Below are 23,421 nucleotides of genomic sequence, written 5' to 3'. Positions count from 1 at the left end.
AAGGTAAATATGATAAAGTCAATAGATGAGGAGAGGAAGAAGGATAGGATGGAGATACTTTTTTATTTCACATTTATTTAACCATGTAGGCCAGTTGAGAACAAGTTCTCATTTACAACTGCGACCTGGCCAAGATAAAGCAAAGCAGTGCAACACAAACAACAACACAGAGTTACACATGGAATAAACAAACGTACAGTCAATAACACAATATAAAAAATATACATACAGTGTGCAAATGAGGTAAGTTTAGGGAGGTAAGGCAATAAATAGGCGGTAGTAGCTTAGTAATTACAATTTAGCAATTAAACACTGGAGTGATATATGTGCAGAAGATGATGAATGTGCAAGTAGAGATACTGGGGTGCAAAGGGGAAGAAAAATAATAATAACAATATGGGAATGAGGCAGTTGGATGGGTTATTTACAGATGGGCTATGTACAGGTGCAATGATCTGTGAGCTGCTCTGACAGCTGATGCTTAAAGTTAGTGAGGGAGATATGACTCTCCAGCTTCAGTGATTTTTGCAATTCGTTCCAGTCATTGGCAGCAGAGAACTGGAAGGAAAGGCGGCCAAAGAAGGAATAGGCTTTGGGGGTGACCAGTGAAATATACCTGCTGGAGCACGTGCTACAAGTGGGTGCTGCTATGGTGACCAGTGAGCTGAGATAATACGGGGCTATACCAAGCAAAGACTTATAGATGACCTGGAGCCAGTGGGTCTGGCGACGGATATGAAGCGAGGGCCAGCCAACGAGAGCATACAGGTCGCAGTGGTGGGTAGTATATGGGGCTTTGGTGACAAAACGGATGGCACTGTGATAATAGTGCATCCAATTTGCTGATCAGTGTTGGAGGCTATTTTGTAAATGACATCGCCGAAGTCAAGGATCGGTAGGATAGTCAGTTTTACGAGGGTTTGTTTGGCAGCATGAGTGAAGGATGCTTGGTTGTGAAATAGGAAGCCGATTCTAGATTTAATTTTGGATTTGAGATGCTTAATGTGAGTCTGGAAGAAGAGTTTACAGTCTAACCAGACACCTAGATATTTGTAATTGCCCACATATTCAGAACTGTCCAGAATAGAACTGTCCAGAATAGGGATGCTGGATGGGCGGGCAGGTGTGGGCAGCGATCGGTTGAAGAGCATGCATTTAGTTTTACTTGCATTTAAGAGCAGTTGGAGGCCACGGAAGGAGAGTTGTATGGCATTGAAGCTCGTCTGGAGGTTAGTTAGCACAGTGTCCAAAGAAGGGCCAGAAGTATACAGAATGGTGTCGTCTGCGTAGAGGTGGATCAGAGAATCACCAGCAGCAAGAGCGACATCATTGATGTATACAGAGAAAAGAGTCGGCCCGAGAATTGAACCACCCTGTGCCACCCTGTGGCACCCCTATAGAGACTGCCAGAGGTCCGGAAAACAGGCCCTCCAATTTGACACACTGAACTCTGTCTGAGAAGTAGTTGGTAAACCAGGCCAGGCAGTCATTTGAGTCTGCCGATAAGAATGTGGCGATTGACAGAGTCGAAAGCCTTGGCCAGGTCGATGAATACGGCTGCACAGTATTGTCTTTGATCGATGGCGGTTATGATATCGTTTAGGACCTTAAGCGTGGCTGAGGTGCACCCATGACCAGCTCGGAAACCAGATTGCATAGCGGAGAACGTACAGTGGGATTCGAAATGGTCGGTGATCTGTTTGTTAACTTGGCTTTCAAAGACCTAACATGCTGACCAGACCGTACACGTCGCGTGCGTCGCAAAATACATTTTGAAATCCATGTTATTCAATTATTGCACCCACACTGCTCGCACGCGCAAACGAGCGTCTGCGTTGCCAAGGGCTAAAATAGAACTCCTTTCTATTTCTGACGCAGATTGCGCTGCAAGTCCTGCCTCTCCCATCTCCTCATTGGTTTATAGAAGCAGGTACCCACGTGCCATCTCCTCATTGGTTATACCCACGTGGGTGTCACGACTTCCGCTGAGGTCGGTCCCTCTCCTTGTTCGGGTGGCGTTCGGCGGTCGACGTCACCGGTCTTCTAGCCATCGCCGATCCACCTTTCACTTTCCATTTGTTTTGTCTTGTTTTCCCGCACACCTGGTTTGCATTCCCTCATTACTCGTCTTGCATATAACCCTCTGTTTCCCCCCATGTCTGTGTGTGGAATTGTTATATGTAAATGTATGTGTACTCCAGGCTGGTTTGCACCGGGTTATTGTAACCCGCGTGTGTTTAGTTTTCTGAGTACCGTGTTTTGTTCGCCGCAATGAAGGGCTCCGTTTGCTACCCATTTCTGCTCTCCTGCGCCTGACTTCCCTGCAGCCAGTTACGCACTCCTTTACATTGGGTGATTGAAAGACGAACTGTTTTGCCGGTTGTCGTGGTAATACTATGAAAGTGTAGATGCGATCACCATATAAGTTCAAAGATGAAAAAGCCTGGAAGGAGGAGAGATGACTAGAAACGATTCGGTTGGCCATTTATGGGTGGATTAATTGTCGGAGTAGAGGACCTTGTGCATTTCAGGTAAAATAACAACTCAATGTTTATATCCCAGGACAAATTAGCTAGCAACAGCAAGCTAGCTAAATAGGACAAATTCGCTAGCAAGTGCAAGTTAACTAGCTAAATTGCCATACATGTTTAATGCTTTTCGATCTGTCCCCAAATTAATGTCATTGGGTCAGAGTTTGTTTTGATATTTTAACCTGCGTGTCGTGATCGCGTTTGGTGTAGGGGGACAAAATAAATGTATGCACGATAGCGCACGATAGTTTGGGTTCCGTGTTGGAAAGGCAGGGTAGGATAGATTTAGGTCTGTAACAGTTTGGGTCTAGTGTCTCTCCCCCTTTGAAGAGGGGGATGACCGTGGCAGCTTTCCAATCTTCAGGGATCTCAGACGATACGAAAGAGATGTTGAACAGGCTAGTAATAGGGGTTGCAACAATTACGGCAGATAATTCTAGAAAGAGAGGGTCCAGATTGTCTAGCCCAGCTGACTTGTAGGAGTCCAGATTTTGCAACTCTTTCAGAACATCAGCTATCTGGATTTGGGTGAAGGAGAAATGGGGGAGGTTTGAGCAAGGGGTAGCCAGGTGGAAAGCATGTCCAGCCGTAGAAAAATGCTTATTGAAATTCTCAATTATCGTGGATTTATCGCTGGTGACAGTGTTTCCTAGCCTCAGTGCAGTGGGCAGCTGGGAGGAGGTGCTCTTATTCTCCATGGACTTTACAGTGTCCCAGAACTTTTTGGAGTTTGTGCTACAAGATGCAAATTTCTGTTGGAAAAAGCTAGCCTTTGCTTTCCTAACTGCCTGTGTATATTGGTTCCTAGCTTCCCTGAAAAGTTGCATATCGCGGGGGCTATTCGATGCTAATGCAGTACGCCACAGGATGTTTTTGTGCTGGTCAAGGGCAGTCAGGTCTGGAGTGAACCAAGAGCTATATCTGTTCCTGGTTCTACATTTTTGAACGGGGCATGCTTATTTAAGATGGTGAGGAAAGCACTTTTAAAGAATACCAGGCATCCTCTACTGACGGAATGAGGTCAATATCCTTCCAGAATACCCGGGCCAGGTCGATTAGAAAGGCATGTTTTAGGGAGTGTTTGACAGTGATGAGGGGTGGTCGCTTGACCGCAGACCCATTACGGACGCAGGCAATGAGGCAGTGATCGCTGAAATCCTGGTTGAAGACAGCAGAGGTGTATTTAGAGGGCAGGTTGGTCAGGATGATATCTATAAGGGTGCTCGTGTTTACGGATTTGGGGTTGTACCTGGTAGGTTCATTGATAATTTGTGTGAGATTGAGGGCATCTAGCTTAGATTGTAGGATGGAAGGGGTGTCCCAGTTTAGGTCACCTAACAGTACGAGCTCTGGAGATAGATGGGGGGCAATCAATTCACATATGGTGTCCAGGGCACAGCTGGGGGCAGAAGGTGGTCTATAACAAGCGGCAACGGTGAGAGACTTGTTTCTGGAAAGGAGGATTTTTGAAGTAGAAGCTGGAATTGTTTGGGCACAGACCTTGATAGTATGATAGAACTCTGCAGGCTATCTCTGCAGGCTATCTCTGCCCCCTTTGGCAGTTCTATCTTGTCGGAAATGTTATAGTTAGGTGTCACGCCCTGACCGTAGAGAGCTTTTTATGTCTCTATTTTGGTTTGGTCAGGGTGTGATTTGGGTGGGCATTCTGTGTTCTTTTTTCTATGTTTTGTATTTCTTTGTTTTGGCCGGGTATGGTTCTCAATCAGGGACAGGTGTCTATCGTTGTCTCTGATTGGGAACCATACTTAGGTACCTTTTTCCCACATGGTTTTTGTGGGTAGTTAATTTCTGTTTAGTGTTTTCACCTTACCTTTCCTTTCACCTTTCACCTGTTTCGGTTATTCTCTTGTTTATTTTTGTTATAGTGTTCAGTTTTAATAAAACAAGCATGAACACTTACCACGTTGCGCTTTGGTCCGATGATTCCTCTTCTTCAGACGACGAATACCGTTACATTAGGGATGGAAATTTCAGGATTTTTGGTGGCCTTCCTAAGCCAGGATTCAGACATGGCTAGGACATCCATGTTGGCAGAGTGTGCTAAAGCTGTGTGTAAAACAAACTTAGGGAGGAGGCTTCTAATGTTAACATGCATGAAACCAAGGCTTTTACGGTTATAGACGTCAATAAATGAGAGCGCCTGGGGAATGGGAGTGGAGCTAGGCGCTGCTGGGCCTGGATTAACCTCTACATCACCAGAAAAACAGAGGAGGAGTAGGATAAGGGTATGGCTAAAGGCTATAAGAACTGGTCGCCTAGTGCGTTCAGAACAGAGAGTAAAAGGAGCAGGTTTCTGGGCGCAGAAGAATAGATTCAAGGCATAATGTACAGGTAGGATGTGAATACAGTGGAGGTGAACCTAGGCATTGAGTGACGATGAGAGAGGTTTTGTCTCTAGAGACATCATTTAGACCAGGTGAGGTCACTGCATGTGTGGGAGGTGAAACAAAAGGGTAAGCTAAGGCATATTGAACAGGGCTGGAGGCTCTACAGTGAAATAAGACAATAATCACTAACCAAAACAGCAATGGACAAGACATATTGACATTAGGGAGAGGTATCCATAGCTGAGTGATCATAGGGACCAGTGGCTAGCTAGGTGAGCTGGAGACACGGCGATTCGGACAGCTAGCGGGCTAACAGAAGGGCCTTAGGGTGACGTCGCGACGGAAGAAGTCTGTTGTAGCCCCCTCGGGCGGTTACATCAGCAGACCAGTCGTGTTGGATCGGCAGGGCTCCATGTAGGCAGTAAAAGGGTCCAGGCCAATTGGCAAAATAGGTTTTGTAGCCCAAGAAATTGGCTGATTGTCCTCTTCAGCTAAAAGTCTGATATGCTCTAGACAGCTAGCGGGCCGCAGCTAGCAGGATAGCAGGCTAGCGGATGGGCCTTCAGGGGATGTCGCGACGGAGGAGCCTGTTGAAACCCCTCGGGCGGATTACATCGGTAGACCAGTCGTGATGGAATCGGCGGGGCTCTGTGTCTGCAGTAAAAGGGATCCAGGCGAATTGGCAAAATATGTATTGTAGCCCAAGGAGTGGCGGATGGACCTCTTCAGCTAGCCGGGAGATGGGCCTAGCACGAGGCTAGTTCCAGGCTCACTGGTGCTTGCTTCGGGACAGAGACGTTAGCCAGGGGGTAGCCACTCGGATAGCAGCTAGCTAGCTGCGATGAAGGTGAAAAGGTTCAGAGCTTGCTGTAGGAAACCGGAGATGTGGAGAACAAATAGTCCGTTATGCGCTGGGTTGAATCGCGCTGTGCAGACTGGCAGGAGTTGACCGGGCTAAGGTTAGCAGTGGCTAACTGACTACTAGCTAGTAGCTAGTTAGCTAGCTAGCTTCTGTTGGGGGTTCCGTTTCTAAGGTATAGAAAATAGCAGATCCATACCACATTGGGTGAGGCGGGTTGCAGGAGAATATTTTAAAACTGGGGTTAAAAATATAAAAAATATATATGAAATATATACAAAGGGAAAAAAAGATATATACACGGGACACGACAAGACAAAGACAACGACAAAGACGTCTGAACTGCTACGCCATTTTGGAAACATCATCATCAACATCATATATTTGAAGGCTGAAGGGGATTTAAGATTGGCGGAGACAATTGACAAAGAGATAAAGAAAGGAAAAGAGAGGATGAAGATCCTGGAGAAGTTGAGGAAGGAAAAGAAAAGGTGGAAAAACTCAGGTTGGTGGAAGAAAAAAACTAAGAGAAAGAGAGGATTAAGAACCTGGAGAAGGAGAGGAAATAAACAGAAAAGGAGGAGAAATGTAAATTGGAAGAAGAGAAAAAAAGAGAAAAGGAGATATTGAAGATCATGGAGAATGAGATTAAGGAACAACAACTGGAAGAGAAACTTAGGTTTGAAGTAGAAAAGGAGAGAATAAAGAACCTGGAGAAGGAGGAGAAATAAAAAGAAAAGGAGTAGAAACTTCAACCGGAGGAAGAGAAAAAGAAAGAACAGGAGAGGATAAAGAACCTGGACAAGGAGAATAGAAAGGGAAGAAAAGGTTGGCTGAAGCTGAGAAAAAGATACAAAAGCAGGAATAGAAAATAGCGGACTTGTGAGGCATCTGTTTCTCAAACTAGACACTCTAATGTACTTGTTCTCTTGCTTAGTTGTGCACCGGGGCCTCCCACTCCTCTTTCTATTCTGGTTAGAGACAGTTTGCGCTGTTCTGTGAAGGGAGTAGTACACAGCGTTGTACGAGATCTTCAGATACTTGGCAATTTCTCGTATGGAATAGCATTCATTTCTCAGAACAAGAATAGACTGACGAGTTTCAGAATAAAGTTCTTTGTTTCTGGCCATTTTGAGCCTGTAATCAAACCCACAAATGCTGATGCTCCAGAAACTCAATTAGTCTAAAGAAAGCCAGTTTTATTGCTTCTTTAATCAGGATAACAGTTTTCAGTTGTGCTAACATAATTGCAAAAGTGTTTTCTAATGATCAATTAGCCTTTAAAAATTATCAACTTGGATTAGCTAACATAACGTGCCATTGGAACACAGGAGTGATGGTTGCTGATAATGAGCCTCTGTACGCCTATGTAGATATTCCATAAAAAATCTGACGTTTCCAGCTACAATAGTCAATTACAACATTAACAATGTCTACACTGTATTTCTGATCAATTTTATGTTATTTTAATGGACAAAAGATGTGCTTTTCTTTCCAAAACAAGGACATTTCTAAGTGAGCCCAAAACCCACCATTGTGCCCAGTTTGGAAGTATCTTTAAGAACTTTATATTCTGTTGTATATTCTTTGTTTATTTAAATTAAAACGTTCTCAGATTAAGGTAGCTGGAATTCAACAATACAAAAAAGACCACCATCCTTTTCCGTTCATGATGGGAAGTCTTTGAAAGGAAGACCTTGACATGTTTGCTGCAAAGTCGGTGTAAAATTGTCTTTTTATTTTCTTAGTCAACCTTGTGTTCTTTTCGTTGTGTTCTTGAACGTAGCCCTGTCTCTTTGTGTTCTTGAACGTAGCCCTATCTTTCATTTTTGTTCATTGATTTCACCTGTGTTAGTTACTCACAAGGTCTCATCAGCTCCTTATTTAGTTCAGTTCATTCTGTTTGTGCCTTTGTGAGGTATTGGTCGTTTTGACTCTACTAAGCCTTATCCTAGCTCGTTTGTGAGAACCAGTCCAGTCTTAGTTTTGATGTACCTGCCTGTTTGCCTACCTGTGTTTGACCATTGCCAGCCTGTGACCACGATTCCTGCCTTCTGCGACGGCTTAATAAACACCTGCCACGCTCTGCGTGTGAATCTACACCTTTTTCTTTCCTGAGTATTCATGAGGCGGTGGTTCCTAGAAATTCCTGTCGCATCAGATAAAAGCTAAGAGTTCTGAATAATATCCTAAATATAATAAAATACATTATTTTGCATACTGGTGTTTGTCACACAAAAACAGTTAAAACTGTCTGTGCCCTTTAACTGAATTCATGTGTGATAGCTAAACATTATTTAAAAATGTATCTATTTTAACATTATATATTTAAAGTAGGCTACATATATCAGTAATCATAAAGTTGTCTACCTGTGCGTCCCTCTGCCACGCTCTGCCTGGAGGCATGTCCTGCTCTGATGGTGGTTACTACCACCCTGTAGAGGGCTCCAGGCTTCAGGGCCAGGAAGCTGTAGGCCATGGTGTGGGCTGGGGCGCTCTCGTTCTTGATCACGCTGCTGTCGTGGATGAGCAGCACATGGTATGAGTCCAGCTCTCCGGCTGCCCGCTCCCACTGTGTCTGGAGGCTGTCTGTGCTGCCACTGTTGGTCACACGCAGACTGGTCACCTGCGCTGGGGCTGGGAGTAGAGAGAGAGAGATAGAGAGGCCATCAGAGATGTGAGACATTACAGAGAAATTGAGATCATAAAGAGTCATTGAGTCAGAGACACAGCATCAGTTCTGTCAATGGGGGAAAGCTCATTATTATATGACTACAACAACTCTGTTACAGTATATGACTATAAAACATATATGGAGCAATGTTGTAGTGCAAACATTTTCAACTCTTACCCTACGAGGTCTGGAGCCTGCTGGTTTTCTGTTCTACCTGATAATTAATTGCATTCACCTGGTCCCAGGTCTAAACCAGTCCCTGATTAGAGAGCAACAATTCGGGCTCCCGAGTGGCACAGCAGTGTAAGGCATCTCAGTGCTAGAGGCGTCACTAGGGGAAAAGGGGATACCTAGTCAGTGGTCCAACTGAAAGTATTCAACTGAAATGTGTCTTCTGCATTTAACCCAATCCCTCTGAATCAGGTGCAGGGGGCTGCCTTAATGGTCATCCACGTCTTCGGCGCCAGGGGAACAGTGGGTTAACTGCCTTGCTCAGGGGCAGAACGACAGATTTGACCTTGTCAGCACGGGGATTCGATCCAGCAACCTAACCTTCCGTTTACTGGCCCAACGCTCTAACCACTAGGCTACCTGCCACCCATAGAGACCCTGGTTCAATTCCAGGCTGTATCACAACTGGCCGTGATTGGGAGTCCCATAGGGCGGCGCACAATTGGCCCAGCGTCATCCGGGCTAGGGTTTGGCCGGGGTAGGCCGTCATTGTAACAAGATTTTGTTCTTAACTGGCTTGCCTAGTTAAATAAAGAAAAAAAGAAAAAGAAAGAAAGACAAAACGCTGTGGAATTGACTTTGAGGTCCAGAGTTGAGTTTGAGAGTTCTAGTGTCTAGTCTAGAACATAACCATACTGGGGGGAAAAACATCATTATTCATGTCCCTTTGGAACCGTGACTCACTGGTTCGTCCAATCACTGAAGTCGAGCTGTTTAGGCCCCCACTGTTGGTCGTGACAGCGATGGCGTACTGGCGTCCGGGTGTGAGGACATTGAAGGTGCACTCCCTGGTGTCACGGGACAGTGTCCTCTGGGACACGACAGTGTTCCCCTGTCTCAGGACCACAGTGTACCCGTCCCACTCCCCTACCGGGAGAGACCACAGCACGCTCAGAGACGTCTCATCACTGTGACAGACGATCAGCTGCTGGACAGGCCGAGGTGCTGAGAGAGAGGGAGAGAATTAGTAAATAAGTAAAGGGGGGAGAAGGGGGAAGGAAAGGGGGGGTGAGGGAGAAGGGGGGAAGGAGATGTGAACAAGTAAAGAGAGAGAGAGGGCAAAAAATAATAAACTTCAGGAGCCAATTTGATGACAATTTCATTTTAAGAGCCATCCTACATGGTTTCGATATAATTTGACCCATAAACATTCCACATATACACCAAGCTTAGCATCAAAATATTTGTAATGTAACTTACCTAGCATTCCTTGGCAGTGAGCAATGTTGCCAAACGGGCCAGCCTCCACCATGATCTGAGCTGTGTAAAGCCTGCCAGGCACCAGCCCCAGGGAAGCCCCAGAGAAGGAGTACTGTCTCACTGGCCTGCTTAGTGTCTCATTGACCAGAGCCACTGTGGCATTCATTAGCAGGATGCGGTAGTTCTCCCATTCCCCTCTAGGCGGTGACCATGTCATCTTCAGAGTGCTGCCATCACTGAGGCCCACCATGGTCAATTGAGACACCTTGTCTGGCACTGGGGAAGGGAGAGAGGAGGCAGTGTAAAGGGAGGAGAGAGGAGGCAGTGTAAAGGGAGGAGGGAGAGAGGAGGCAGTGTAAAGGGAGGAGGGAGAGAGGAGGCAGTGTAAAGGGAGGAGGGAGAGAGGAGGCAGTGTAAAGGGAGGAGGGAGAGAGGAGGCAGTGTAACGGGAGGAGGGAGAGAGGAGGCAGTGTAAAGGGAGGAGGGAGAGAGGAGGCAGTGTAAAGGGAGGAGGGAGGAGGCAGTGTAAAGGGAGGAGGAGAGAGGAGGCAGTGTAAAGGGAGGAGGGAGAGAGGAGGCAGTGTAAAGGGAGGAGGGAGAGAGGAGGCAGTGTAAAGGGAGGAGGGAGAGAGGAGGCAGTGTAAAGGGAGGAGGGAGAGAGGAGGCAGTGTAAAGGGAGGAGGGAGAGAGGAGGCAGTGTAACGGGAGGAGGGAGAGAGGAGGCAGTGTAAAGGGAGGAGGGAGAGAGGAGGCAGTGTAAAGGGAGGAGGGAGAGAGGAGGCAGTGTAAAGGGAGGAGGGAGGAGGCAGTGTAAAGGGAGGAGGGAGAGAGGAGGCAGTGTAAAGGGAGGAGGGAGAGAGGAGGCAGTGTAAAGGGAGGAGGGAGAGAGGAGGCAGTGTAAAGGGAGGAGGGAGAGAGGAGGCAGTGTAAAGGGAGGAGGGAGAGAGGAGGCAGTGTAAAGGGAGGAGGGAGAGAGGAGGCAGTGTAAAGGGAGGAGGGAGAGAGGAGGCAGTGTAAAGGGAGGAGGGAGAGAGGAGGCAGTGTAACGGGAGGAGGGAGAGAGGAGGCAGTGTAAAGGGAGGAGGGAGAGAGGAGGCAGTGTAAAGGGAGGAGGGAGAGAGGAGGCAGTGTAAAGGGAGGAGGGAGAGAGGAGGCAGTGTAAAGGGAGGAGGGAGAGAGGAGGCAGTGTAAAGGGAGGAGGGAGAGAGGAGGCAGTGTAACGGGAGGAGGGAGAGAGGAGGCAGTGTAAAGGGAGGAGGGAGAGAGGAGGCAGTGTAAAGGGAGGAGGGAGAGAGGAGGCAGTGTAAAGGGAGGAGGGAGGAGGCAGTGTAAAGGGAGGAGGGAGAGAGGAGGCAGTGTAAAGGGAGGAGGGAGAGAGGAGGCAGTGTAAAGGGAGGAGGGAGAGAGGAGGCAGTGTAAAGGGAGGAGGGAGAGAGGAGGCAGTGTAAAGGGAGGAGGGAGAGAGGAGGCAGTGTAACGGGAGGAGGGAGAGAGGAGGCAGTGTAAAGGGAGGAGGGAGAGAGGAGGCAGTGTAAAGGGAGGAGGGAGGAGGCAGTGTAAAGGGAGGAGGGAGAGAGGAGGCAGTGTAAAGGGAGGAGGGAGAGAGGAGGCAGTGTAAAGGGAGGAGGGAGAGAGGAGGCAGTGTAAAGGGAGGAGGGAGAGAGGAGGCAGTGTAACGGGAGGAGGGAGAGAGGAGGCAGTGTAAAGGGAGGAGGGAGAGAGGAGGCAGTGTAAAGGGAGGAGGGAGAGAGGAGGCAGTGTAAAGGGAGGAGGGAGAGAGGAGGCAGTGTAAAGGGAGGAGGGAGAGAGGAGGCAGTGTAAAGGGAGGAGGGAGAGAGGAGGCAGTGTAAAGGGAGGAGGGAGAGAGGAGGCAGTGTAAAGGGAGAAGGGAGAGAGGAGGCAGTGCAAAGGGAGGAGGGAGAGAGGAGGCAGTGTAAAGGGAGGAGGGAGAGAGGAGGCAGTGTAACGGGAGGAGGGAGAGAGGAGGCAGTGTAAAGGGAGGAGGGAGAGAGGAAGCAGTGTAAAGGGAGGAGGGAGAGAGGAGGCAGTGTAACGGGAGGAGGGAGAGAGGAGGCAGTGTAAAGGGAGGAGGGAGAGAGGAGGCAGTGTAACGGGAGGAGGGAGAGAGGAGGCAGTGTAAAGGGAGAAGGGAGAGAGGAGGCAGTGCAAAGGGAGGAGGGAGAGAGGAGGCAGTGTAAAGGGAGGAGGGAGAGAGGAGGCAGTGTAAAGGGAGAAGGGAGAGAGGAGGCAGTGTAAAGGGAGGAGGGAGAGAGGAGGCAGTGTAAAGGGAGGAGGGAGAGAGGAGGCAGTGTAAAGGGAGAAGGGAGAGAGGAGGCAGTGTAAAGGGAGGAGGGAGAGAGGAGGCAGTGTAAAGGGAGGAGGGAGAGAGGAGGCAGTGTAAAGGGAGAAGGGAGAGAGGAGGCAGTGTAAAGGGAGGAGGGAGAGAGGAGGCAGTGTAACGGGAGGAGGGAGAGAGGAGGCAGTGTAAAGGGAGGAGGGATAGAGGAGGCAGTGTAAAGGGAGGAGGGATAGAGGAGGCAGTGCAAAGGGAGGAGAGAGAGAGGAGGCAGTGTAAAGGGAGGAGGGAGAGAGGAGGCAGTGTAAAGGGAGGAGGGATAGAGGAGGCATTGTAAAGGGAGAATGGAGAGAGAGGTTAATGGAGGTGTTCATGCAGCCAGATCTTCATTGAAGATGCATAGGTGAAGTTAAGGATTGTGGTGCACATTAGTATTTCCTGGCTTTTGTGGCTTTTGACAGCCCTAATTTTTCACTTAAAACAGTTTTGATATGGAACTAGATAGGCATAAACTTAATCTAAGGTGTGACATTGACCCTCCAGAATAATTTACCAGTTCTGCCCATGGTCACAGCCTCAGTCATCTGCTCTCCGACCTTTGACCTCATAGACAACTGATAGGATCGTCCAGGGGTCAGGCCGCTGAAGACCACCTCTGTGGCATTGGGTGGCAGCATCCTGTCCTGATCGGATGAACCCAGGGTTGCAAGGGAGACCAGGTATGTGTCCACGCTGCCCATAGCTGTGACCCAGGAGGCCCTCAATGAGTCCAGACTGCCGTTGTTCTCCAAGAGGAGGTCTGACACCGCCGCGGGGACTAGGGGAAGAAAAACAACGTGTCAGAGTCTGGTCTAGTGGGAGCACTGCTGACTGATGGGCTACACATCCCTCTTAGCCATTTCCATTTAAGCGGGAGTTTCAGAAACCTGAAAAGAGGGACTTTTTTATTCCGTTTCTGAAGTTGATTGAGAGGGATGTATTAGAGGGAGGTGACAGCAGGTCTTTTTAGACACTGACACCTTTCCAGGACAATTGTTCCTGTCCAACTCGAAGGACCATAAAAAAAAAATTCTAGCATTGTGTTCAGTGGCTGTGCAGTGTATTACTGGCTAGCCGTATTTGTATGGTGGGTTGGGAGGGGAAGGAAGGCCTTGATTGGCAAGCCAGCTGCAGACAGAGGAAGGGAAGGGTGGGATAGAGAAGCCTAAAATATCTTGGAAACAACGACAGACAGAGAGCATGGCCATGGTGGTGGTAGTGACTGTATAAAGAGATGGGTGCAGTGTTGGAAAGTTAAACAAAGCCCTGCAAACTAAGCCAGATAAATGTGTGAGAAACATTCCACCCTGAACCTATATTGAACATTGAAGCCCTAGGACTCTACTCCTCTTTGCTGGATAACAAAAGCTAAGCAGGAGTAGACTTGGTTAGTGGTTGGATGGGTGAACAATTCAACCAAAAATAGTATCAGTCTTACTATTCCAACAGGTGAATTTCAGAGTCCCTACCATAATATCTGTGAGGACTGTCACCACTGTTACCTTATCCCCCAAACAGAACTAGCATGACATTTCCTCTGTGATTGTTACCTTACCACCAAAACAGAACAGGCATGACACATTTCCTTTGTGACTGCTACCTTACCTCCCAAACATAACTAGCATGACACATTTCCTCTGTGACTGCTACCATACCTGTGACTGCTTGTTTGTAGACAGCGTTCTGAAGGCCGCCAGCCTCAGTCACCACAGTGACAGTGTACAGTGTCCCAGGCAACAGGTCATTAAGAATGTGGGAGGTGACGCTACTCTTCAGGGTGACGTTCCTGACCAGGCTGCCCTGCTGCTCCCTCAGCAGCACTCTGAAACGCTCTCTCCTGCCTGGGCCGGGCTGCCAAGAAACACCCAGGCTGTTGGAGGAGGCCAAGAGCTGGAGGCCGCTGATGGCTGAGGGAGCTGGGGGAAAAATACAAAGTGGTCAATGCCAGTGAACAGCTTGTTGATGTCTAACAAAGTAACAAAGTAGATCAGGGATTTCTATGTTATCCAAGTCCAACAAACATGGAGGTACTGAAGTGAGTATAGGAATAGGGGTATGGTAGAATGGCAGTAGAGCAGACAGTAGAATATCGTACACAATTTGTTCATCATAAATATCAGGTGGACAGCACATTGGGTGTAGAAGACCTGAAAATTACATGCAAATAGAGGACCAGTGAAACCACATAACAACAGCAAGATGGTCCCTCACCTGTGGTTGCAGTGGCCATCACTGGCGTGGCAGTTTTATTCCCAGCTATTGCCACCAGGCTGAGGCCATAGAGGGTGCCAGGGGTGAGGGCGGTAAAGCCTGACTGAGGGACGGCAGTGCCCATGATGCGAGTATTGCGGGTCGCTCCTGTTTTAGTGTCCTGTAGTGTGAGCTCATACCAGTCGACCAGCCCGCGAGAGCGAGGCCAGGATACATGCAGGCCTGGAGAGCCACCATTACCCTGACTAGGACTCTGGTCTGGTAGGACGTCCAACCTGGATGGACTAACCGGATCTGGGGGAAGGAGAGAGAGAGAGAGAGAGAGAGAGAGAGAGAGAGAGAGAGAGAGAGAGAGAGAGAGAGAGAGAGAGAGAGAGAGAGAGAGTGAAAGAAAGAGAGAGAGGAAGGAGAGAAAGACAGAGAGAATGTGTTAGTATTTTTGCTATAAATAATATGATAGACAACAAAGACATCCTTTAAACAAGTGGCCAAGGGGCCAGCATCTTGCCGATATTATATAACCTCAATTAAACATCTTGATATTACACAACTAGGAGAAAAGTTAATGAAGAATATCTGTATCCTGTCTTTGTGCTTCACTGAAAGCCAGTGGTGACTGCCTGCGATGGAGCAGAGCGATAAGATTGTTTTGGTTCTATAAAGAATGTGGCAATTCGCTGGGAGACCTGCGTGCGTCTTGAGCGAGAGAGCGAGCCTTGACAGGAAACGACAAAAACAAAGACCAAATGGAAAGAGAGGAGCAGAACAGGGTAAGAGGTGCCCCCCACAGCTCAGCAATTAACTTTGACCCTTTCTTCATAATGCTTCCCCTCTGAGGGCCCTTCAGAGCAACCCCAGGAATCACATTGGCTAATCAGCAAAACCCCAAGGACATTGTCCGTCCAATCCTAGAGCCACACTGGGGCCCTTTACAAGACCACTACTGTATTACACAGTAACTACATTGTATCTGTAAATATTAAAATAAAAAAATACTGGATAAAGTCCAAGTGATTTGGCAACCACTGATCTGTTAATCTTGAGGATTTCATCCTTCGTAGGCTACTGTCAAAAATGGAAATTTCAAGGTCCACACACAAAGACCCAAGAAAAGAAATCTCGGCCACACTTTGAATGCAAAGTTCTGGAGTACACTGTAGTCTAATCTATTTGTCCCGTGAAAACAAAACATGGAGGCCTCCTGTATCCGTTAGTACAAAGAAACAATGCTTGGCGGGAAGTGGCTCTGGGGAGAAGGAGATCTGTCTGGAAACAAACACTTAAGATTAGATGCTCTGCATTGTTACTGACCTCTACTGTTACAACCTTAGGTGATTGGAGCAGCAGTGTGTTCCAGAACTTCCCTGGTTCTAATCTAGAGCTGTGAGACCAATGACCAGAGGGGTTCTCTGGCTCCAAGTTCTTGGCAGGACATTCTAAGGTTGTGGCCTTGACAATGTTCAAAGGATTTTACAAAGGATAAAGTGTACTGGACTTCAGCGGTGTTGGCACAAGAGTTCTCTATTCTCCATGCTCTTCATTATCAAAGCGATGCACAGAATCTATTCAGTGCAACATGGTTCAATACTGGGCAGAACAAAGGCTCGACCACTGTAAGCATAAATCAAATAATACAAAAGGATATGAATGAACATATAACATTTCAAGCCATTTCCCAATACATCAAATATTACAGTAAAATTATATGAAAGCTAAATTCTAAATGTTGCTACATACAATTTAAGTATCAACTTTTGTGCAATAAAACACCAACAGAAAGACAACCAAAAGGAGCTGTTGGAATAAATTAGATGTTTACAATACATTAGAACCGAAGATGTCCTAATAAGATATCATATGTGTTAGATATATTTAATGATGGCGAGTTTATGCTATCAGAGGAGTCATGCCACTACTAACTGTTTGAAGTGGTTCTGACTGCCAAATTCTATATCTTTGAATTAATCAGGTGTAAAACTTAATCTTTAACGAAATATAATCATTCGAATATCATGATCAACAATAGAAATAGAGTAAAATCAACAGAAAACATATATAGTGCATGATACTGGGGGAGGAGGGGGGGGGGGTTCTGATATTGTAGGACGTTTAAGATTAATTAAAGTCAATTTAACAGTCTAAAATACATTTAGAATAAAATAACATTAAATAGGTTAAAATATAACAGAAACGAATTTTGGTTTATAACACTTAGCTTACCTGTTCGCACTGATACGTTTCTCCTCTCTCCATCAGTCTTCGATATCACTTCAAAGTGGTGTAACGTCCCAGGTTCTAAATCCCTTATATCGCAGATATACACATTACTATACTCCCCATATTGATCACAATCCGTTATATCGGAACGACTATTCTCATAAAACACGGTGAAATTACAAGCTTCTCCTGTTGTTATTAATTTGAGTGCAATAGAATCCGTCCTGGCGCTGGTCTCTGTCAGGTTGACTGAACATTTGACAGCATTAGTGGTCTCGGCCTGAAATGAACAAAAAAGTGGCAACATGTAACCAAAAGATAGGCTAAGCAACAGTAGGCAACAAGTGGAAAATAATCAAGGTTAAATTGACTTTAACCATGACTCACCTCGACACAACACCACCATAAACAAACGATCAAAATAATAGTTGCACATCTGAACATTGCGGTCGTTGATTTAAATCCGTTAGGTCAATAAATAATATTCAAAAAATAAAATATATTCCAACATTGGTTGTCATAATCGGTCCATAAAATAACAATGTATATTTATTTTCTGAATTTCACAATGGCATGTTGGAGGCGGCTACAGGGGTGGCACGTGCCTAACCAAGCATGGCATCTCGTTGTGATTTTGTGGTTGCCCAAAATCTGTGCAATGTAGACCACGCACAGTCTCTTCCCACGCTACCATCTCGTCACTTTCAATCTCTAGTCCACATTATTTTCCTACACCCTTCCTCAATGCTCAGGCTGCACCATCACCGGCGTCAGGTAGACAGACTGCTCAGGAAATTGATTCCATATCAGCATCTACTTCCGCCCTCTATATACACTTTTTCTAACACCTACAGTAGCCTAAGTTCCTATCAAATAGTCTGTCTACTTGCTCACAGCCTTAACTTTCACTTGAGTCTGGACAGCAGCACCTTGAGCAGCCTCCTTCTCTCCCCGTGATACCCCACCCTACTTTCCTTCCTGCCTGCCTGCCTCTCTGCCTTCTCTGTCTGAAGAACTTTAGGTCCACTTAAACTAACACCCATAGGATACAGTAGGTTAAAAGGGCATGGCATGGGTGTAATTCATAGCCTACTATTGTGATTGCAGAATTTTCTCTGTTGAAAGACTATTTGAATATGACTAATATATTCTATATTACTATTTGCCATTACTATAGCCCTTCTTTCAGAAGGTCTGTTCCAAGCTTCACTGCCTTTAACGTCCCTTGTACAAATATGCATGCAAATATGATTTTGAGCATTCTTTATGGAATTTCACAAATTCAAAATCGATTGAAATGTTAATTTCAAGTGACTGTCATCATCACGCACCTGTGGGATGGAGGTCAACTCTGTGGTTGTAGTTGGTACTGTAGTAGTTGTTGTTGGAGCTGTAGTTGGTGTGGGTGTGGTTGTGGTAGTTGTGGATGTGGTTGTGGTACTTCTGGGTGGAGCTGTAGTAGTTGTGGATGTGGTTGTGGTACTTCTGGGTGGAGCTGTAGTAGTTGTGGATGTGGTTGTGGTACTTCTGGGTGGAGCTGTAGTAGTTGTGGATGTGGTTGTGGTACTTCTGGGTGGAGCTGTAGTAGTTGTGGATGTGGTTGTGGTAGTTGTAGGTGGGTTTGTTTTCATTATGGGCAGTGTGGTATAGGTTGTGGGTGGGGCTGTTGTAGATGTGATTGGAGTGGTATTGGGTGGAGTTGAAGAGGCAGTAGGTGAGGCTGTAGAGGTTGTGGGCGGGGCTATTTTCATTGTGGGTTTTGCTATAGTCTTTACTGTTGAAAAGGTTGTGGGTGAAATTGAGGATGTTGTGAGCTGAGTTGAAAATGTTGTGGGTGGGGCTGTGGCAGCATTGGGTGGGGCTACTTTCCTTGTGAATTTGGCTGTAGTCTTTGTTGTTCTGACAACAGTAGGAGTTGTAGGGGCAGTGGTTGTTGTAGTCGGCACAGTTGTGGTTTTGGTTGTAGATGGAACCACAAACTTTCTTGGGGGTACTTTCCTAGTTGTGGGAAATGCTGTGGTACTGGTAGGTGTGATGGTAGCATCAGATTTAGTGGTTGAAACAGAGGACGAGATAGATAAAGCAGCAGAAGTTGTGACTTTAGCATCAGAGGTAACGACCACTACCGTAGAAGTAGCTGCTGAGTCTGTTTTAGAACTTGTGTTGGGCACTGAGGAAATTGTAGAGGAAACCACAGTCATAGTGGTAGCTGCAGTTGACACCATCTCATCTACATTAGGTGTGGTGGAACTGGAAGTTGGTTGGTTTACTGATGGAGTCTTGGCTTCGTTCCTCGAGTCGAGGAGGGCATTTTCGGTGGCAGCACTCACCGTTTGGTCCATGGCAGAGTCAGTTGTGGACAAAGCAGGACTGGACGAGAGAACATCATGGCTGTGGTTGAGAACTGCCCCGGATGTTGTGACGGCCGTTGAGATGGAACTTGGAATGAGACCCATCGTGGCCGTCCTTCTTGTCCGAGGCTTGACGATGTCATTAGTGTGAGTCGCCACCACAGACTTATATGTCGCCACCCTATTGGTCGATGTGACCGGGACTCTTAATGTAGAGATCTGCCTGGTGGTCCTACTATGGGTCCTCATAGTGTTTGACAAGGAGTGTGTGTTTATTATTGTTATAGGGGCTGTTCTGATGGCGTGGGTGTATGCCAAAGGTTGGTGTTTGGATGAACACATTGTGGGGGTTGAGGTTGAGATGGTGGTGGTGGTGGAACCTAGAAGAAAGAGGGGTTATTGTGACTAGACTTATACACATGATTGTAATATGATTGGATAACATTGAAATAATTTCAAGATACTGTATGTGTTCCATAAGTAATAACTCTAACCTAGCCCAAGTGTTCTTAAATGGGAAATTAAAGAATTTGACCCTAAGTTCCAGACACCGCTGTGTTTTGATGTGGGTGTTTCCTCTTAAAAGAAACACACTGCATGCTCACAACGCCTTATCAACATGTTAATAACATGGTAATAGATGGTTTATTGTCATGTTATTCATCTTTTTAACAAAAAAGTTAAATTATGTGAAATAAATAGCTGGGTATTGGTTTTATTGGTCACACTTTATTTGGATAGTCCATCTGTAGATGCTGTACAGCATATTATCTGTTATCTGTTGATAAGCAACTGACTATGTTTATAAGCAACTGCTTGCTAATGTTATGGTTAAGGTAAGGGTTAGGGTAAGGGTTGAGTTTCGGGTTAGGATAAGGGTTAGGGTTATGGCTAGCGTTAGGGTAAGGGTTAAAGTTGAAGTTATGGCTAGCGTTAGGGTAATGGTTGAGTTTCGGGTTAGGATAAGGGTTAGGGTTAGGGCTAGCGTTAGGGTAATGGTTGAGTTTCGGGGTAGGATAAGGGTTAGGGTTATGGCTAGCATTAGGGTAAGGGTTGAGTTTCGGGTTAGGATAAGGGTTAGGGTTAGGGCTAGCGTTAGGGTAAGGGTTGAGTTTCGGGTTAGGATAAGGGTTAGGGTTAGGGCTAGCGTTAGGGTAAGGAATGAGTTTCGGGTTAGGATAAGGGTTAGGGTTAGCGTTAGGGTAAGGGGTTTCGGGTTAGGATAAGGGTTAGGATTAGGACTAGCGTTAGGGTAAGGAGTTTCGGATTAGGATAAGGGTTAGGGTTAGTAGATAGTTAGTTGAAATGTTTGATTGTCTGTAGATCATCTACAGATGGACTATCAAAAAAATTAAGTGTTACCATTTTATTATATGTGATAACAGGTGGCCTGAATAAACTTTTACTGTAAATGAACATTAAACAATACCAGTTAGGCTTACATTGTAGCATGTGTAGTTTTTTTTTTTTTCAAGTGTGAAATTGATAGCCTCTTCTATGTCCCTTGTATGGCCATTAAGTTCACAGGAAGAACACTGCTGACGTTTTTCCTGACTGAGTGAGTGGGCTGATAAAACACTTGACAACAATGTGCAGGAAAGTCAGTATCAAGAGTGTCATCCTCTGCTTTCCTCAAGCATTCATACCATACGAATGTCAGACAACTCCAAAGTCGACATGGTGCAAGTAATTTCGATACAGATCTTATCTGTCTGATAATTCTGCTTTTTTTAAAATGACAATCCGTTGTATTTCTGTAAACTAGGTAAATTATGTCATAACGAGTTTGTTGGGTCCATGTAGAGATACTGTTGGCTACTAATTCTGTAGTTGGGCCTTATCAAACTTCAGAGGAGGAAAGACAAAATATCCATAAAGTTCAAGGCTACTATATAGGCATGCCTACTTATAATTGATGTATGGTAGTTGAATGCACAGAAATATATTATTATCTGAATGCAAACTAACAGAAGACATGCAGCCCAATTCCTCAGTAGACCACTCACCTTTACGCGGACATAAATGGGTAAGCACCTGTCTCCCTCCAGAGTAGATTTCCTCATACTTAGTCCAGTTGGAATACTTCTGGTCCCCTCGGATCACAACCCGTATACCTTGTTTCTTCAGGTACATGGGCTTCTCCGCTAACCCGAAAGTTCCTCGTTTGTCGTAGCATTTCCAAGCAGGTGCGCTGTCACAGTCGCTGATCGTGGCCAGGCGCGCGTGCCGAGGTATTGCACTGCTCGGGTTGGCCCAGAGACACTTGGCTGATTGTGTGTGATGCAACTTCATATCTTTCGTCCATTCCCATTGTTGATAGGGACTGGTGACATTGCATCTGCCGAGGATCACAGTCGTTTTGTGGGTTGACAGGCACAGTTTCTTTGGTGTGTGTGCAATAAGGAAACCGTCTAAATGGGAGATACAAAGAGATGGTCAATAGTGGGGGACTAACAATCATCGAAAGGCTGAAGACCTAGTGCCAAATTATTAACATTTTGATAGCAATTTAGTAATGTAATGTTTGAAATGCATAAGGCTCAAATACCTACGGGCTACAAAAAGCTACAGGCTTACAGAAATAGTTTTTAAACATTTCCCATGATTATGTTAAATCAGTTCTCAAAAGGCAACAGTTTTATTCGATTACAACTAGTACTTTTCTTTGGTTGTAGCTGAATAAAATAGGTAAAATTTACGTTATTGTTATTAACGAATAATCCCTCATCTCACACCTGAGTGAATGTAACGTTATTAGGCTAAAGCTGTCCGTTAAATACGATCATGGTCAATATGAGGTAAAATAAAGATTTTCTTTGACAAAGAATGAACTCTTTATTGTTACAGTGAGATAACCTACTTTTGTCATAATATTTGGAATAACCTCAATCAAAAAATTCGTTCACTGACTGACCTTTCCCAGTATAGACAAGGATGAACTAAAGTTTCCGTTGTTGACTATCTTCACGCACAATAAATGTGGTTATTATACTACTCTAATAATCAGCAAGTTAATTAACTGACCTCTTCACACTTTAAAAGACAGACTACTTACTTGTCGAAGAGCATCGAAAGAGTATTAAGATAATGAAAAACAAAGTATCCATTTTAGTCTACAAGTTGTAACGGTTTAACGCGTCTGCTGGATTCAGATGAGTTGAGGCGTCGAAGGGAAGTTGCCTTCTGGGAAGGACAAAGTCAGTGACCAGCGCTTCCTTCTATTCAATTGTTTTTGTGGTTTCATATTAAAGTACCCTTCAGCACTGGACATCGACAGGGAAATGATCTTCTATCGGAAATACCAAAGAACATCGCAGATGTTTAAGTGTTCAGATGGCAGGCAAACAGATGCAATGCGGGGACAGGTTTATATACCCTGGATAGATGGTATACCATGCAATGGGCGTGATGCGTAGCTACCCAAGTTTGCAATACTGACAACATAAGAAAAAATGACAAGAACATTTATTTTTATTTTTCAGTGTTGACATTTTATTATTTAGTGTAAAGCCAACAGCACATCACCAAACCCAGTTATTATCATATTCCAAATTCCATTTCATATAGGTCAATTATTTGTTAATGTCACAATTTCCAAAATGCTAAACTTAGACCTAATTCAAAACAAATCTGGAAGACAATTGGAGTTATTGTATTTTTAATGCATTGCAATATTGTTGCTGTAACAGATGTGTTCGAAGTCAACCTACCTGGTAAAGTAATTAACAGAGTAAATCATTACATAATACAGCTATTTACAACTGTAAATGTACCAGTTATTTTTCTGGTATGAGTGACAATGTCAAATGATTACCATCACTAGCTCAACCCAATGTGCCCACAGTGTTCCTCTGGCCTCCTCCAGCTGACAGACAGTGATGAACCTCATGGCTTCACAGACTTAAATCATGCGAGCCCTACACACAAACACAAACTAATACATATTACCATTGGCCTATGAGCATTAAAATACAAGGTAGTTGAAACATTGGTACGGTATCTCTATGGGTGACAACACAACACAAAACTGAGGAAACCAAACTGCATATGCTCCCATATTTTGTTTTCATGCACAAAATAATTGATTGTGAAAGGGTAATAGAGAAAGGGATGGACTGGGAAGTGGTAGAGAAAGAGCGAAAGAATGAGAAACTCAGAATAAGGGCTACAACACTTGGAGAGCCCCAGAGAATCTCCTGGGCCAGCAGAGTTTTGGGGCCTTCGCTCAGGCTCTGCTCTTTTTTCCTGGTCTCATCTCCAGTAGGAGTGGGTCCTTTGTGGGACAGGGCCCTCAATCAACCCCCTCTTTCTGACCCCCCCACCCATCTCTTTCCCCTGCGGAACACTCTCCCCCCTCCCTAACATCCTGTGCTAGTCAGGGGAGAGATCTCTCTCTCTCTCTCTAAGCAGGACATCTCCTCCACCCTTCCTCTACATCCTCCTGTCAGCCTCCATCGACCATAC

At 45.5% G+C, this 23,421-nt stretch overlaps 1 protein-coding gene across 4 annotated transcripts in view; it reads right to left on the bottom strand.

Moving 5' to 3' along the window:
• Positions 1–22,122, bottom strand: part of LOC120066338 (receptor-type tyrosine-protein phosphatase beta-like) — a 41,456-nt gene extending 19,334 nt beyond the window's left edge. For 3 of the 4 annotated variants that reach the window (XR_005478757.1, XM_039017648.1, XM_039017649.1), the window contains exons 1-10: positions 22,013–22,122; positions 20,964–21,368; positions 17,938–19,337; positions 16,610–16,886; positions 14,390–14,683; positions 13,834–14,094; positions 12,693–12,956; positions 9,844–10,119; positions 9,328–9,588; positions 8,109–8,375 (exon numbers count right to left, since the gene is read on the bottom strand). Coding sequence is in view for 3 of the 4 variants with exons in the window: in XM_039017648.1 (XP_038873576.1) it covers positions 8,109–8,375; positions 9,328–9,588; positions 9,844–10,119; positions 12,693–12,956; positions 13,834–14,094; positions 14,390–14,683; positions 16,610–16,886; positions 17,938–19,337; positions 20,964–21,368; positions 22,013–22,064 (3,757 nt within the window). In the remaining variant the exon portion in view is untranslated. Of the gene's footprint in view, positions 1–8,108; positions 8,376–9,327; positions 9,589–9,843; positions 10,120–12,692; positions 12,957–13,833; positions 14,095–14,389; positions 14,684–16,609; positions 16,887–16,993; positions 17,437–17,937; positions 19,338–20,963; positions 21,369–22,012 lie in introns of those variants that run through there. The other variant, XM_039017650.1, reaches the window with a different exon arrangement.
• Between the last annotated feature and the right edge of the window lie 1,299 nt (positions 22,123–23,421).

Source organism: Salvelinus namaycush, chromosome 21, assembly GCF_016432855.1.
Source record: "Salvelinus namaycush isolate Seneca chromosome 21, SaNama_1.0, whole genome shotgun sequence".
NCBI classification, from domain to species: domain Eukaryota; kingdom Metazoa; phylum Chordata; class Actinopteri; order Salmoniformes; family Salmonidae; genus Salvelinus; species Salvelinus namaycush.
This window is presented reverse-complemented; position numbering and strand designations above follow the sequence as displayed.